Source organism: Notolabrus celidotus, chromosome 19 (assembly GCF_009762535.1).
Source record: "Notolabrus celidotus isolate fNotCel1 chromosome 19, fNotCel1.pri, whole genome shotgun sequence".
Taxonomy (NCBI): Eukaryota; Metazoa; Chordata; class Actinopteri; order Labriformes; family Labridae; genus Notolabrus; species Notolabrus celidotus.
The window spans coordinates 3,797,098-3,808,731 of NC_048290.1; the positions used below are offsets into that span (position 1 = coordinate 3,797,098).

At 38.0% G+C, this 11,634-nt stretch overlaps 1 protein-coding gene across 2 annotated transcripts in view; it reads left to right on the forward strand.

The window, feature by feature from the left end:
- The window catches only part of LOC117831114 (GRAM domain-containing protein 2B), a 173,983-nt gene extending 166,054 nt beyond the window's left edge, over nucleotides 1-7,929 (forward strand). For both annotated transcript variants that reach the window (XM_034709634.1, XM_034709633.1), the window contains 7 exons: nucleotides 526-606; nucleotides 777-888; nucleotides 1,282-1,389; nucleotides 4,607-4,685; nucleotides 4,840-4,947; nucleotides 5,056-5,140; nucleotides 7,121-7,929. In XM_034709634.1, the coding sequence (XP_034565525.1) occupies nucleotides 526-606; nucleotides 777-888; nucleotides 1,282-1,389; nucleotides 4,607-4,685; nucleotides 4,840-4,947; nucleotides 5,056-5,140; nucleotides 7,121-7,159 (612 nt within the window). In that variant the 3' untranslated portion in view covers nucleotides 7,160-7,929. The remainder of the gene's footprint in view (nucleotides 1-525; nucleotides 607-776; nucleotides 889-1,281; nucleotides 1,390-4,606; nucleotides 4,686-4,839; nucleotides 4,948-5,055; nucleotides 5,141-7,120) is intronic.
- Nucleotides 7,930-11,634: the final 3,705 nt, after the last annotated feature.

Below are 11,634 nucleotides of genomic sequence, written 5' to 3' on the forward strand. Positions count from 1 at the left end.
GCAGCTTTTTTTTTTACCTCTTTTTTAAGAACAGATCATGTAATGATTACCGTCAGGACATAAAGATCATTTTAACCAGTATGACAAAAAGTGTATCTAAATCTGATTACCAACCCCAGCTTTAACTCACCTAATAGAAAGTGTTTTGTTTGTTTCTTGAATGAATTGAAATATGACTTCATATCAATGCTAATGCTGAGACACCTGTTTGTAGCATGTTAGCCAGAGAAGTGTTTCAGGATTCCTAACATTGGTAAAGGCTGTTCTCACAGTCCAAATTACAAAGAAGAACACCTGAATGACTGCTTCAGATGCAGTTTATTGTTAAATGTATTGATATTTGAGATGTTACTGCCTGAAGTCAAGATAGTTCTGACTGCAAACTCCAGGGTTTTAGTTTCATGCAGGTCATTGTCACTTATCTGTAAATGGGTCACTTCAAAATATTTCAGAACACCACAGAGAACATTCAACTCTTGGAAAACATTTAACTCTTCCTCATATGTTGATATGCTTTCACTACAGGTGGAGAAGATTTGTGGCAGCCCCACCAACTCCTCCTGTGAGAACAGCTTCAGGGTGGATTGTCCATCTCCACTCCCTCTGGTCAGTCTGTTCTCTTTCACTGTTTTTGTACACGATGTTCTTCACATGAGGAGATTTAAAAAAACATTTTCATTTAAGATGAAAGAATCTATAGCGTGGTCTCATGTTATACAACCCCCCCACTCTGCGTGTGGTGTCTATTGTATATCTTCCTGTATGTGCCTCTGCAGGACTTCTCCGGAGACTTCTCTGACCTCGATGGGGTTGTTCAGCAGAGACGGCAGGAGATGATGGAGAGCAGCAGCTCCGGCTCCCAGACTCCAGATTACGACAAAATAACAGGTCTGTGCTCCCTCCTCAGCGCTTCATGTGTTATTGTGCTCCCTCATAGCTCATCTGTTCTGCTTTACATGCATTTTCTTATTCTCTCAAAATTTGCCTAGTGTGTCAGGTGTCTCTGTGGCTTGGGCTGCCTTTGTTTTGCAAATATATAGAGAGAAGCCAAAGTGAAATTTGAGCCCCTGAGACGGTGTTGTAACAGAGATGGTTGGCACAAAAGCAGTGACTGATGTCTGACATCTTCAGCTTGTTGTTTGTCCAGACGGTTTTGAATCTCATGTGTTAACTAAAAGTACCTGTCGCTCTGTAAGGGTATTCATGCTTCTGTTAATAATAACATGTACTTGGCAGACGGCAGCTGAAGTCACAGGTTCTCTCTGCTTTTTGTTTGAGCAGACTTCCCCGACACATTTCTGAGTGCAGTGAAGAGCGGAGAGGTTTCAGTCCACGCAGACATCCACCTGCAGACTCCAAGCCAAACGCATGGAGCCGCACTTAAGAACGGTAGTTTCATACTTAATCTGTTTCCTCAAAAACATACTTTGCTAACTTTTCTGCAGAGTCAGTGAATGCATCATTTACAAACCACAAGCAATGGCTTTGTTTTTAAAGGAATAGTTCCACAAACTAGGAGGAGAGGAGATTGACACTACTCATGTCTGTGCAGCAAACATGAGGCTACCTGTTATCTTAGCCTGTCTTTAACACTGGAAACAGCTTGCTCTGTCACAGGTTTATAAGCTCTGTGTTAAACCACAAGATGCTGATCTTACAATCTTAAAGATTAAAACAATAGAAGATATAAAGCAGCCCGATTCAATTAGCGGCCTGAAAGTAACCCTTGAGTGATTGGAAAGAAAAACATCTTTTACTAACACTGACAAGTTCTTACAAAACTTCATTTATGCACTTTCAGATGGTGTTCCTAATCTGTCACTTAGCTTTTTTTTTGTTCATATGCACCTTAACATGTGCTTGAATTTACCTGTCAAAATGTGTTGAAGTTGTGTTTGAAATGTAAGATTTAAAGAAGCAGTATTTCAGCATAGGTTTAGTCTAAGTACTACTCTTTTATTGTGTTTATGCCCTTTTGGATGTGGCACTACTATAATAAACATCCAGTGTGTTTGTTATCTTACCTATTTGTTTTTCTTTTAAATGGTTAACTTTGCTCACTTTCTGCTAAAGATGTCCGGCCCGGCTCATGTCCTTAATCTGAAAATCCGGCCCGACCGAATATTGAATTGAATAGCCGTGATATAAAGTGTCAGTCAGAGAGCTTTCTTTTTGCTTGTTGGTGGTTTTGTCGGCTGAGGTTCGGGGCCCTCTTTCCAGTCTCAATGCTCATTGTTTCCTAGCTCTTGGCTTATTTTTACTGTACAAGTGTATCCTGCAAAGATATAAAATATGAGCTATGACTAGGGTTGCAAAATTTCAGGAATTTTCAAAGTTGGAAACTTTCCATGGGAATTAATGGTAATAAATAATGATAATAATAATAAAGTTTATTTATAAAGCACTTATCAAAACAGACGTTACAAAGTGCTTAACATCATAAAAACCCACAATAAAGAGAACAAAGTATGAGCTAAAAGAGAAACTACTAAAAGCAATTAAAACAATAAAACAATTAAAACCAGTAAAACAATAAAACGATGAGTGAATAAAAATTGATTAAAAATAAATGTAGCATCGTGGATAAAACAATATTACAAGAAGGCCTTTCGATAAAAATATGTTTTCAGCTGTGATTTAAAAGAAGATCCTGATGCAGCTTGCCTGAGATCCTCAGGCAGGTCGTTCCACAAACCAGGAATTTACTAAATTGAAAGTTGGCTCTTAATAGGGAACTTAAATATAGTTGGGGAAAATATATTTTAGCATAATCCTGACTAAAAAAAACAGATTTCATGCAAGTACAGTTGAATATCTATGCTATTCAGATAAGATAAGATAAGATAAGATCCTCCTTTATTCGTCCCACAACGGGGAAATTCATGGAGTTACAGCAGCAAACAAAAAGGTGTACAGAACAAGAATTTAACAAGAATATATATAGAAAAAAAATGTTCATCAAAGACGACAGCTTGGCCATAATTCTCCTGTCAGCCACCACCTCCACAGGTTCCAGGACTGAGCTGGCCTTCTTCACCAGTTAGTCCAGTCTTGCTCTCCTGTATCCTGTCCGCCCACAGCAGGTGAAATCCTTCCAATGTGGCGTTCGTGTCCGGTGTTAGCTCTGTTAGCATGATGCTACTCTGCCAGTATTCCCTCTGGTGCTGGTTTTTACTGTACAGATGTATCCTGCAAAGATATAAAATATGAGCTATGACTAGGGTTGCAAAATTTCAGGAATTTTCAAATTTGGAAACTTTCCATGGAAATTAACGGGAATAAACCAGGAATTTACTAAATTGAAGGTTGGCTCTTAATAGGGAACTTAAATATAGTTAGGGAAAATATATTTTAGCATAATCCTGACTAAAAAAAACAGATTTCATGCAAGTACAGTTGAATATCTATGCTATTCAGATAAGATAAGATAAGATAAGATAAGATAAGATAAGATACTCCTTTATTCGTCCCACAATGGGTAAATTCATGGAGTTACAGCAGCAAACAAAGAGGTGTACAGAACAAGAATTTAACAAGAATATATATAGAAAAAAAATGTTCATCAAAGACGACAGCTTGGCCATAATCCTCCTGTCAGCCACCACCTCCACAGGGTCCAGGACTGAGCTGGCCTTCTTCCCCAGTTAGTCCAGTCTTGCTCTCCTGTATCCTGTCCGCCCACAGCAGGTGAAATCCTTCCAATGTGGCGTTCATGTCCGGTGTTAGCTCTGTTAGCATGATGCTACTCTGCCAGTATTCCCTCTGGTGCTTGTTTTTACTGTACAGATGTATCCTGCAAAGATATAAAATATGAGCTATGACTAGGGTTGCAAAATTTCAGGAATTTTCAAAGTTGGAAACTTTCCATGGGAATTAACAGGAATAAACCAGGAATTTACTAAATTGAAGGTTGGCTCCTAATAGGGAACTTAAATATAGTTAGGGAAAATATATTTTAGCATAATCCTGACTAAAAACAACCAGATATCATGCAAGTACAGTTGAATATCTATGCTTTTCCTCAATCACATGCACATAGCACATTGCTTACTGCAGGGCTATTGAGAACACGCCCCCTACATGCACTTTTTATTTGCATGTTGAATGGGACTTTGTTGGGATTGCATTTTTGTTGATTTTTGAATGGGTTGGGTCGGGGGGATGAGTAATATTTAACTCAACATTCATGTTTTTGTTCTTCAACGAAAGAATTGATACACTTGATAAAGTTCTACTTACAAATAAATCTGATTTAATTGTATTATTTTGGATGGATGTCTGCTTATAACAAAACAAATATTTATGCTTGGATATGATACCTTTCCATTAAGTTACACTCAATTCACATAAATCCCCATAACTCCCATGGAAAGTTTCCAATTTGGAATAATTCCCAAATTCCCAAGCTTAACTTCCCATGAAAATTTACTGGAAATTTTCCACCCCTTTGCAACCCTAGCTATGACCCAGTTTTGCAACCTCTGTAGGCCTGTGAGCAGAGCCGGACTCTCTGCATTAAAGCATGAAGTGTTGCAGCTCCTCTTTGTTTTGAAAAGTCATTTTTTATCTTCTAAACAACCTTTCTCTGTCATGATGTTCCCTGCAGGGTCTCCTAATCCAGCACTCAAAGACAAACCCGCACAGCCCATGTCGTTGCACACCATCCTCGTCATCTATTTGTTTCTGTGAGTAACCTTTCATTAAGTGGAACAGGAGAGGCCGCGGCCCTCTGACAAAACAATACAGAGACATCTCTCAAATCATTATCTCCATTATTTGGGCGTGTTTGAAACTGTTCCGTGTGTTTGGTGTGTCACGATGTTTGGTGTGTTGTCACAGAGTCAGCGTCCTCGTCCTGTCCTCCTGTTACATGGCTTTCAAGATCGTGGCTCTGGAGCATCGTTTGAACTCGCTGGTGTCCGTGGGGGAACACATCCGCAGCAGCGAGTAAGGGACAGATTAATAAGAAGCTTAACTTCATTTGGTATCTCTGAATTAACTGTTTTATTTATCTTGAAGTTTCAAATCAAACTTTTTGTGCACGTTTTGTTGCAGAAACGGTGTGAGCCAAAGGTCACAGAACGAAGTGAATGCTGAGATCTACGGAGAGCTGTCAAACAACCTGTTCAGACTAGAAAAGGTTTGTTGAGTTTTCATGGACCCTGATATATGGACCCCAAACTAGATCCTATTTTAGGCACTTTGTTCTCATGCTTACAGCTCCTCAATGCACCAAACATCTTAATGTTTGCCCCTTGTTTTGGTTAAGTGGTTTACTAAAGAGGTGTAACCAGAGTCAGCTAGCTCTTGAAAGACTAGGGGACAATTACCTTAGCTTAGATTAGCTTAACAGACTCAGAGACAGTTTCTTTCTGAGAGCCATCACAACACTTAACACCCACAAACAGCAGACATAAACAATCCCCTCATGCGCAATATTTATTACTGTGCAATACCGACACTGTGAAAACTGTTCATACAATGTGCAATATCCATCCATTATCTTGACCGCTTATCCCATTGGAGGTCACGGGGGGCTGGAGCCTATCCCAGCTGGCTTCGGGCGGAAGGCAGGGTACACCCTGGACAGGTCGCCAACCTATCACAGGGCTAACACAGAGAGACAGACAACCATTCACGCCCACACTCACACCTAAGGGCAATTTAGAGTGATCAATCAACCTGAGCATGTTTTTGGATTGTGGGAGGAAGCCGCGCATGCACAGGGAGAACATGCAAACTCCACACAGAAAGTGAAATCCCCCGGCCGGGGATTTGAACCAGGAACCTTCTAGCTGTGAGGCAACAGCGCTACCCACTGCACCACCGTGCAGCCCTAACCAAATACCTCTTCTCCCGACCTTGGCTGTATATATTTGACATTTGTTTTTTATTATTACTGTATTTATATAATCTTTTATACATATTTTCTAATTGTTTTTATTTTATTTGTATTTATAACATGCACCTTCAGGAGCAGCTCTTCTAATTTCATTGTACACCCAACAATGACAAATAAAGGCTATTCTATTCTATTCTAATATTTAGCCAGCAAACAGTCAGTCTTTTCATGCTTTGACATAGCCTCACTGACATCACCTATTGGTGCCTGAAGAGGCGTTGTGAAGCCAAATGATGGAAGTTTTCGATATGCTGACCTCCACTTGGCTTGGGTCGACCTGTAAACAGCAAAACAGCTTCCTGATAGTCAAATCAGCCATTCTCTTATTTATTTAAATGTAGCCTTATTTTAAAAAAATACCCCCTGCACAGTTTTCAAAAGTAGAAGAATGACCTGTTAAGACCATAAAGCTGTAAGCATCTTCACTTTTTTTTTTTCTAGATATGTTTATTGATTTTTATTTTCATTTCAAAAACAAACAAAACAGGGACAACTCCCTTAAAACAAGACGAACAGAAATAAAACAAAACACTCGGCTCACAAATCCAGCAAAAAAAATGACATTTGAGAGGAGACCTGGGTATGACATCATCGTACAAACATATGTACATATTTAGTCCTCCACAAACCCCCTAACAAGAAGAGAAGAAACATTCACTCCAATATAGGACATAAAGGGCTCCCAAGTATTATGAAATACATCGTCTTTAGAATGCAACACACAAGTTAAGTAGTCAAAAGAGACATAGTCAAGGATTAATTTATGCCTCTGTGTTTTATTAGGTACTTTGTCTGTTATCCAGTATGCACAAAATGTTAACATATTATAAAGCATCTTCACTTTTGATGTAGAAATGAGCGTTTGGATATGAGGTTTCCTTGGCTTTTTTGGTTTTAGCCTCTAGTGGACACTGGAGGAACTGCAATTTTAAACACGTCAGCTTTGGGGTCACTTTTCAGCACTGGAGTTTGCGGCTTGGTTGGTCTTTTACAGGCAGGAGAATACCTATGGACCAGACCGGGACCGCTTTTTCCCCTGTCTATAGTCTCTATGCTCAGCTAGGCGAACCGGCAACAGACGTACACTTGACATCCATCTTTTTTTCTCCTTCCCAGAACAAAAGGGAGAAAGCTAATGCATCTTCTCGTGTGCATTGCATGAATTGAGATAGCTGCAGTTATTTATCGCTCTTGAATGTGTTTTATTTTCTGTTCCAGATTCAAAGAAACCTCCGCAAGCTACTTGAAGAGACTTAAAAGAAGTCTTGAAAGAAGCTTTACCTTTTCTACAATTCTCAGTCTTTCACTGAAGCTCAGCTCTGGTGATTGATTTGTTGCCAAAGCGCGGACAGCTGATCAAGAGAAGCTTTCTTAAAATGTTTGAACTTTGAACTCTTAAATTGTGCAATAATAGCTTCTTCCAAGTTCCTCCTGTCTGATGTAGCCTGTTAGTGTGTCAGTGTTAGTGCGGAGTATTTAAGTAGTATTTATGTCAGAGCTTTTATTTTTTGCTTTTCACATTGGTGGGATTTTAAAGGACCAAAGGTCTGTATTTCAATGTTCTCCAAACATTTCTTAAAGGTCAACTTGAGCTGTTCTAGTGATTTATTTTTTAAAGAATCTGATGCCAATGAGTTCTATTTATGTCATGTATATAAAACACTCAGCAAGGGATGTGTGTGATTTTTATCTTCCCTAAATTTAAAGCCAATGTCTTTCTGGGTCTTTGAAATATAAATGGATCTGCGTGAAAACGAGAGTTTATAAGGCATTTCATTGTAAATGTAGAGATGTACATTATTAATCATCACTTTTATTACTGAGGAGCTTCTAACTGATGTAATGTAAAACTTTGTCCTGTCTTCTTTGAGTTTGACTCAGTAGTGTTCACTGTGTTTGTGTCTAAAAAGAGCTGTCAATCATTTCAGGGGCATTGTGGATGCTTGAGTTTGGTGGTGTGGGGAACTTAAACTGTGCCTTCTAAACTGTTGTAAAATTCATAGTTCTGGATTAAATGGTTTCACACACTTTGTAGTGAGCTTTACTTTGTGTTTTTTTTGTAAAGGCACTGAGCACACTAGATTTCTTTACATGCAAACCACAAACAAAATTGATGCAAATGAGTCTTGTATAACCTGACGATTTCAAAGGATGGGTCATAACAGGTCAAATGCCAATTGGCTGCAGAGGAGAGAGAAGTGACTTCACTGAAGGACTGTGCTTAGCTGCAAATCTAAGGTACTGAGGTTCTCTTTATGTGACTTTATACTTCTGCTCCACTACATATTTATTAACCACATTTTAACTGCATGTTTAAAATTAAATAAACTGTATTTAAGTCTATATTAACACTTCTTAAGGTCATTCCTACCTGCGTCAGTGTCTTGGTGTTTTTCTGCCTCTTCATCCGTCTGCACCCTCCTCCCTAAGTCTACATTCAGGCAGCCAATCAGTGCAGTGCCTCATTATCATAACATCCCTGCTCACTCAGATCACTGCAATGATGGGAAACTGAGAGGCTGCAGATTCCAAAGACTCTTTAAGGGACCTTTAAAGTTCCTTAATGGGGGTGCTGGTCTACCTTAGTTGTTAAAATACGTGCCCCATAGATGGAGGTTATGATCCACGTGGGAAGCCCGGGTCCAATCCCATTCAATTCAATTAAATTCAATTAAATTCAATTCAATTCAATTCTATTCTATTCTATTCTATTCTATTCTTTTCTTTTCTTTTCTTTTCTTTTCTTTTCTTTTCTTTTCAATTGTATTCTATTCAAAATACTTTATTTATCCCTGGGGGGCAATTAAAAGGCCAGAGAGCAGTTGTATTAAATCAAAGTTAGGTCAATAATTGAACAGCAGCAATATATACATCTCACATTTACACATACGTCCATACATCCATACATATATTAAAATTTTAAATAAGAAATATGATCCGTGGCCCTTTCCCTTATGTCACCACCACTGTCTCTATCCAGTTTCCATCTCTATCCACTGTCCTCTTCTCTTAATAAAGGCATCAAAACCCCCCAAAATAATCTAGAAATAATAATAAATTGCTCCTGTGAGGGATGTTTGTGTTGATTTTGTCGCCCCCCTGTGGACAAATTGATATATTTTATTAGCTTTGCCATGAAAATGTAAGAAAGAGGCTGTTTTGAAAGTAATAGCCTTGTCTGACTCCTACCCAACCCCCCGGATGTGTCCACAGGAATTAAAATAACAATATAAAAAAATAGTCTTCAACCTGATGGTCTCTTTTGCACCTTTACTGCAGACTCTATCTACTTCTTTCTCCACTAACATTCAATTAACAAGGAAAAACTCCGGTTATAAACTTTGCTTCTAAATGTGATTTGAGAATAAAAATAAATATGTTGTAAATATTCAAAAACAAGTACAGTAAAATTATGTAAATGCTCTTTTTTAGCATCAAACATAAAGAGTGTTTATGGTTTCCTGTGTTCCAGTGTCTCTTCTCTCTGCTCCTCTCCTGCTCTTCCCTCTTCACTCCCACTCTGCTCTGACTCATTTTCAGGCTTTCTCGGCTCCTGATTTATTCTTTGTGTTGATTTTGAAAATGTTTGTGAGGCTTATGTGACCAATTTAACAATCTGGAATGAAACAATTCAAGGCTTAGTTTGCCTGCAAGCATGACAGGATGGCAGAGAAGTTTAAAACACAGCGAGAGTACTGGTTTCAGACCAGTATAGGAACATTTGACCTATAATGGATGCTGATGGTTAAACTTTATTCTCCTCCTTTTTTCAAGTTACAACCAGAAATTTAATGCAACTTTGATTGAATTACTCTTGCAATTGTAATAATACTGTACCTCAGTAAAACTTTGGACACGAGTGCCTATACTTTTCATGTGTGTCATATATTTAGACGGAGTCCTGAGGAAATGCTACATTAAAATTCATGCTAGCTTTCCGTGACTACCAACCCTAGCTTTAAGAAAAGCAAAATGATTTATATATTCAGGCGATTATACACTTATTTAAACATACTCTTGAATATTATATTACATTTCTACCCACTCTGTTCTGTCAATGCTGCTAAATTCTACACACTGCACCTTTAAACTCAACTCAACTCAACTCAACTTTATTTAGATAGCACCTTTCATACATTTAAAGATGCAGCCCAAAGTGCTTCTCAGAATAACAGAGACACAAAACTACAGCAATGGTAAAATTAAAAAAGGCATTATTATAAATAAAATACTTCAAAATAAAATAAAATCAATGCAGTGAAATTTATGAAATAAGTAATAGTGGAAAGAAAAGTTAAAAATAAGGTAGCGTTGGGGCGCTGGTGGCCTGGTGGTCTAAGCCCCATGAATAGAGGCTATGGTCCTCATCGCAGAGGTTAACCGCTCGACTCCCTGCTGGTCAACCATTTACTGCATGCCTTCCCCGCTCTCTACTCCCCACATTTCCTGTCTCTCTTCAGCTGTCCTGTCATTAAAGGCAAAAAGCCCAAAAATATAAGTATAAAAAAATAATAATAATAATAATAATAAATTATATTAAGGTAGTGTTAACAAGATCAGCTGAATACAAAAAATGAATAAATAATTAAATAAGAGAAATAAATGTTAAAGCAATGATTAAAGCTATCTTCTCTGATGGACAACACGTCACACACCCCCTCCAGGAGACCATAACAACACTAAGTAACTCCTTCAGTGACAGACTTCTTCACCCGCGGTGTCTCACGGAGAGATACCACAGGTCTTTTCTTCCTGCAGTGGTCAGACTCTATAACCAATAATATATATATTTATATATATGTGTGTGTGGGTGTGTGTGTGTGATTTTAAGATATGTTTATCTTTTAATTTTAATTGCTAATAACTTTTTAATAATTGTTCATTTATAGGCTCTTGTTTGCTTTATATATTTATTTTGCACTTTGTCTACTCTGTTACTGTAACACTTGAATTTCCCCATTGTGGGATGAGTAAAGGAATCTCTTATCTTATCTTATCTTAAAATAATAATGATTAATATAATAATAAAAATAATAAAAATAATAATGCAGTCCAGGGCTAAAAATAAATTACTCCAAATTAAAAGCCAGATTAAAAAGGTAAGTCTTAATTTTACTTTTTTTTTAAAAAATAATGCCATTCACTGTTATGCACACATACATGCAACTCCTGCATAAGTCAGTTCCCCTCTCAGTTGAGCCACCCCAGTCATAAAAAGTCTGGACACGCCCCTGGTGCACAGTGTGTACAACTTTATCTTCTTATTTATCATATTGATATTATCCCCTCACTCCATCCCAGTTCATTTATTTTATCTTGAAGCCTTGTTGATATTTTTTCCCATATTGTGAGCTGCTGTAACAACTATTTTCCATCCTGCACAGGATCAATAAAGCTCATCTTATCATGTTTCAAACTAGATGTAACACAGTTTTCTTGAAAAGACACAAAGATGTATTGTTTTATTTCTTCCTGAATTTTACACTTTCTTGAAAACAATAAAAAAAAAAGTGAATTACAAAAAGACACAAAGAAAGAAAGTGAAAGTGAAGAACATGCATGATGGAGCAGATGTATCAAATATATGTATTGGAGCAGATACTGTCCCCACAGTTCCAGGCTCAGCTCTGTGGATGTTTATTGTGCTCTCTCTCCCCACGCAGCATCCCGCCCACTCCTCAGCTCTGAACCAATGACACGCGCGCCTCCACATCCCGTCTGCCCATCAACCC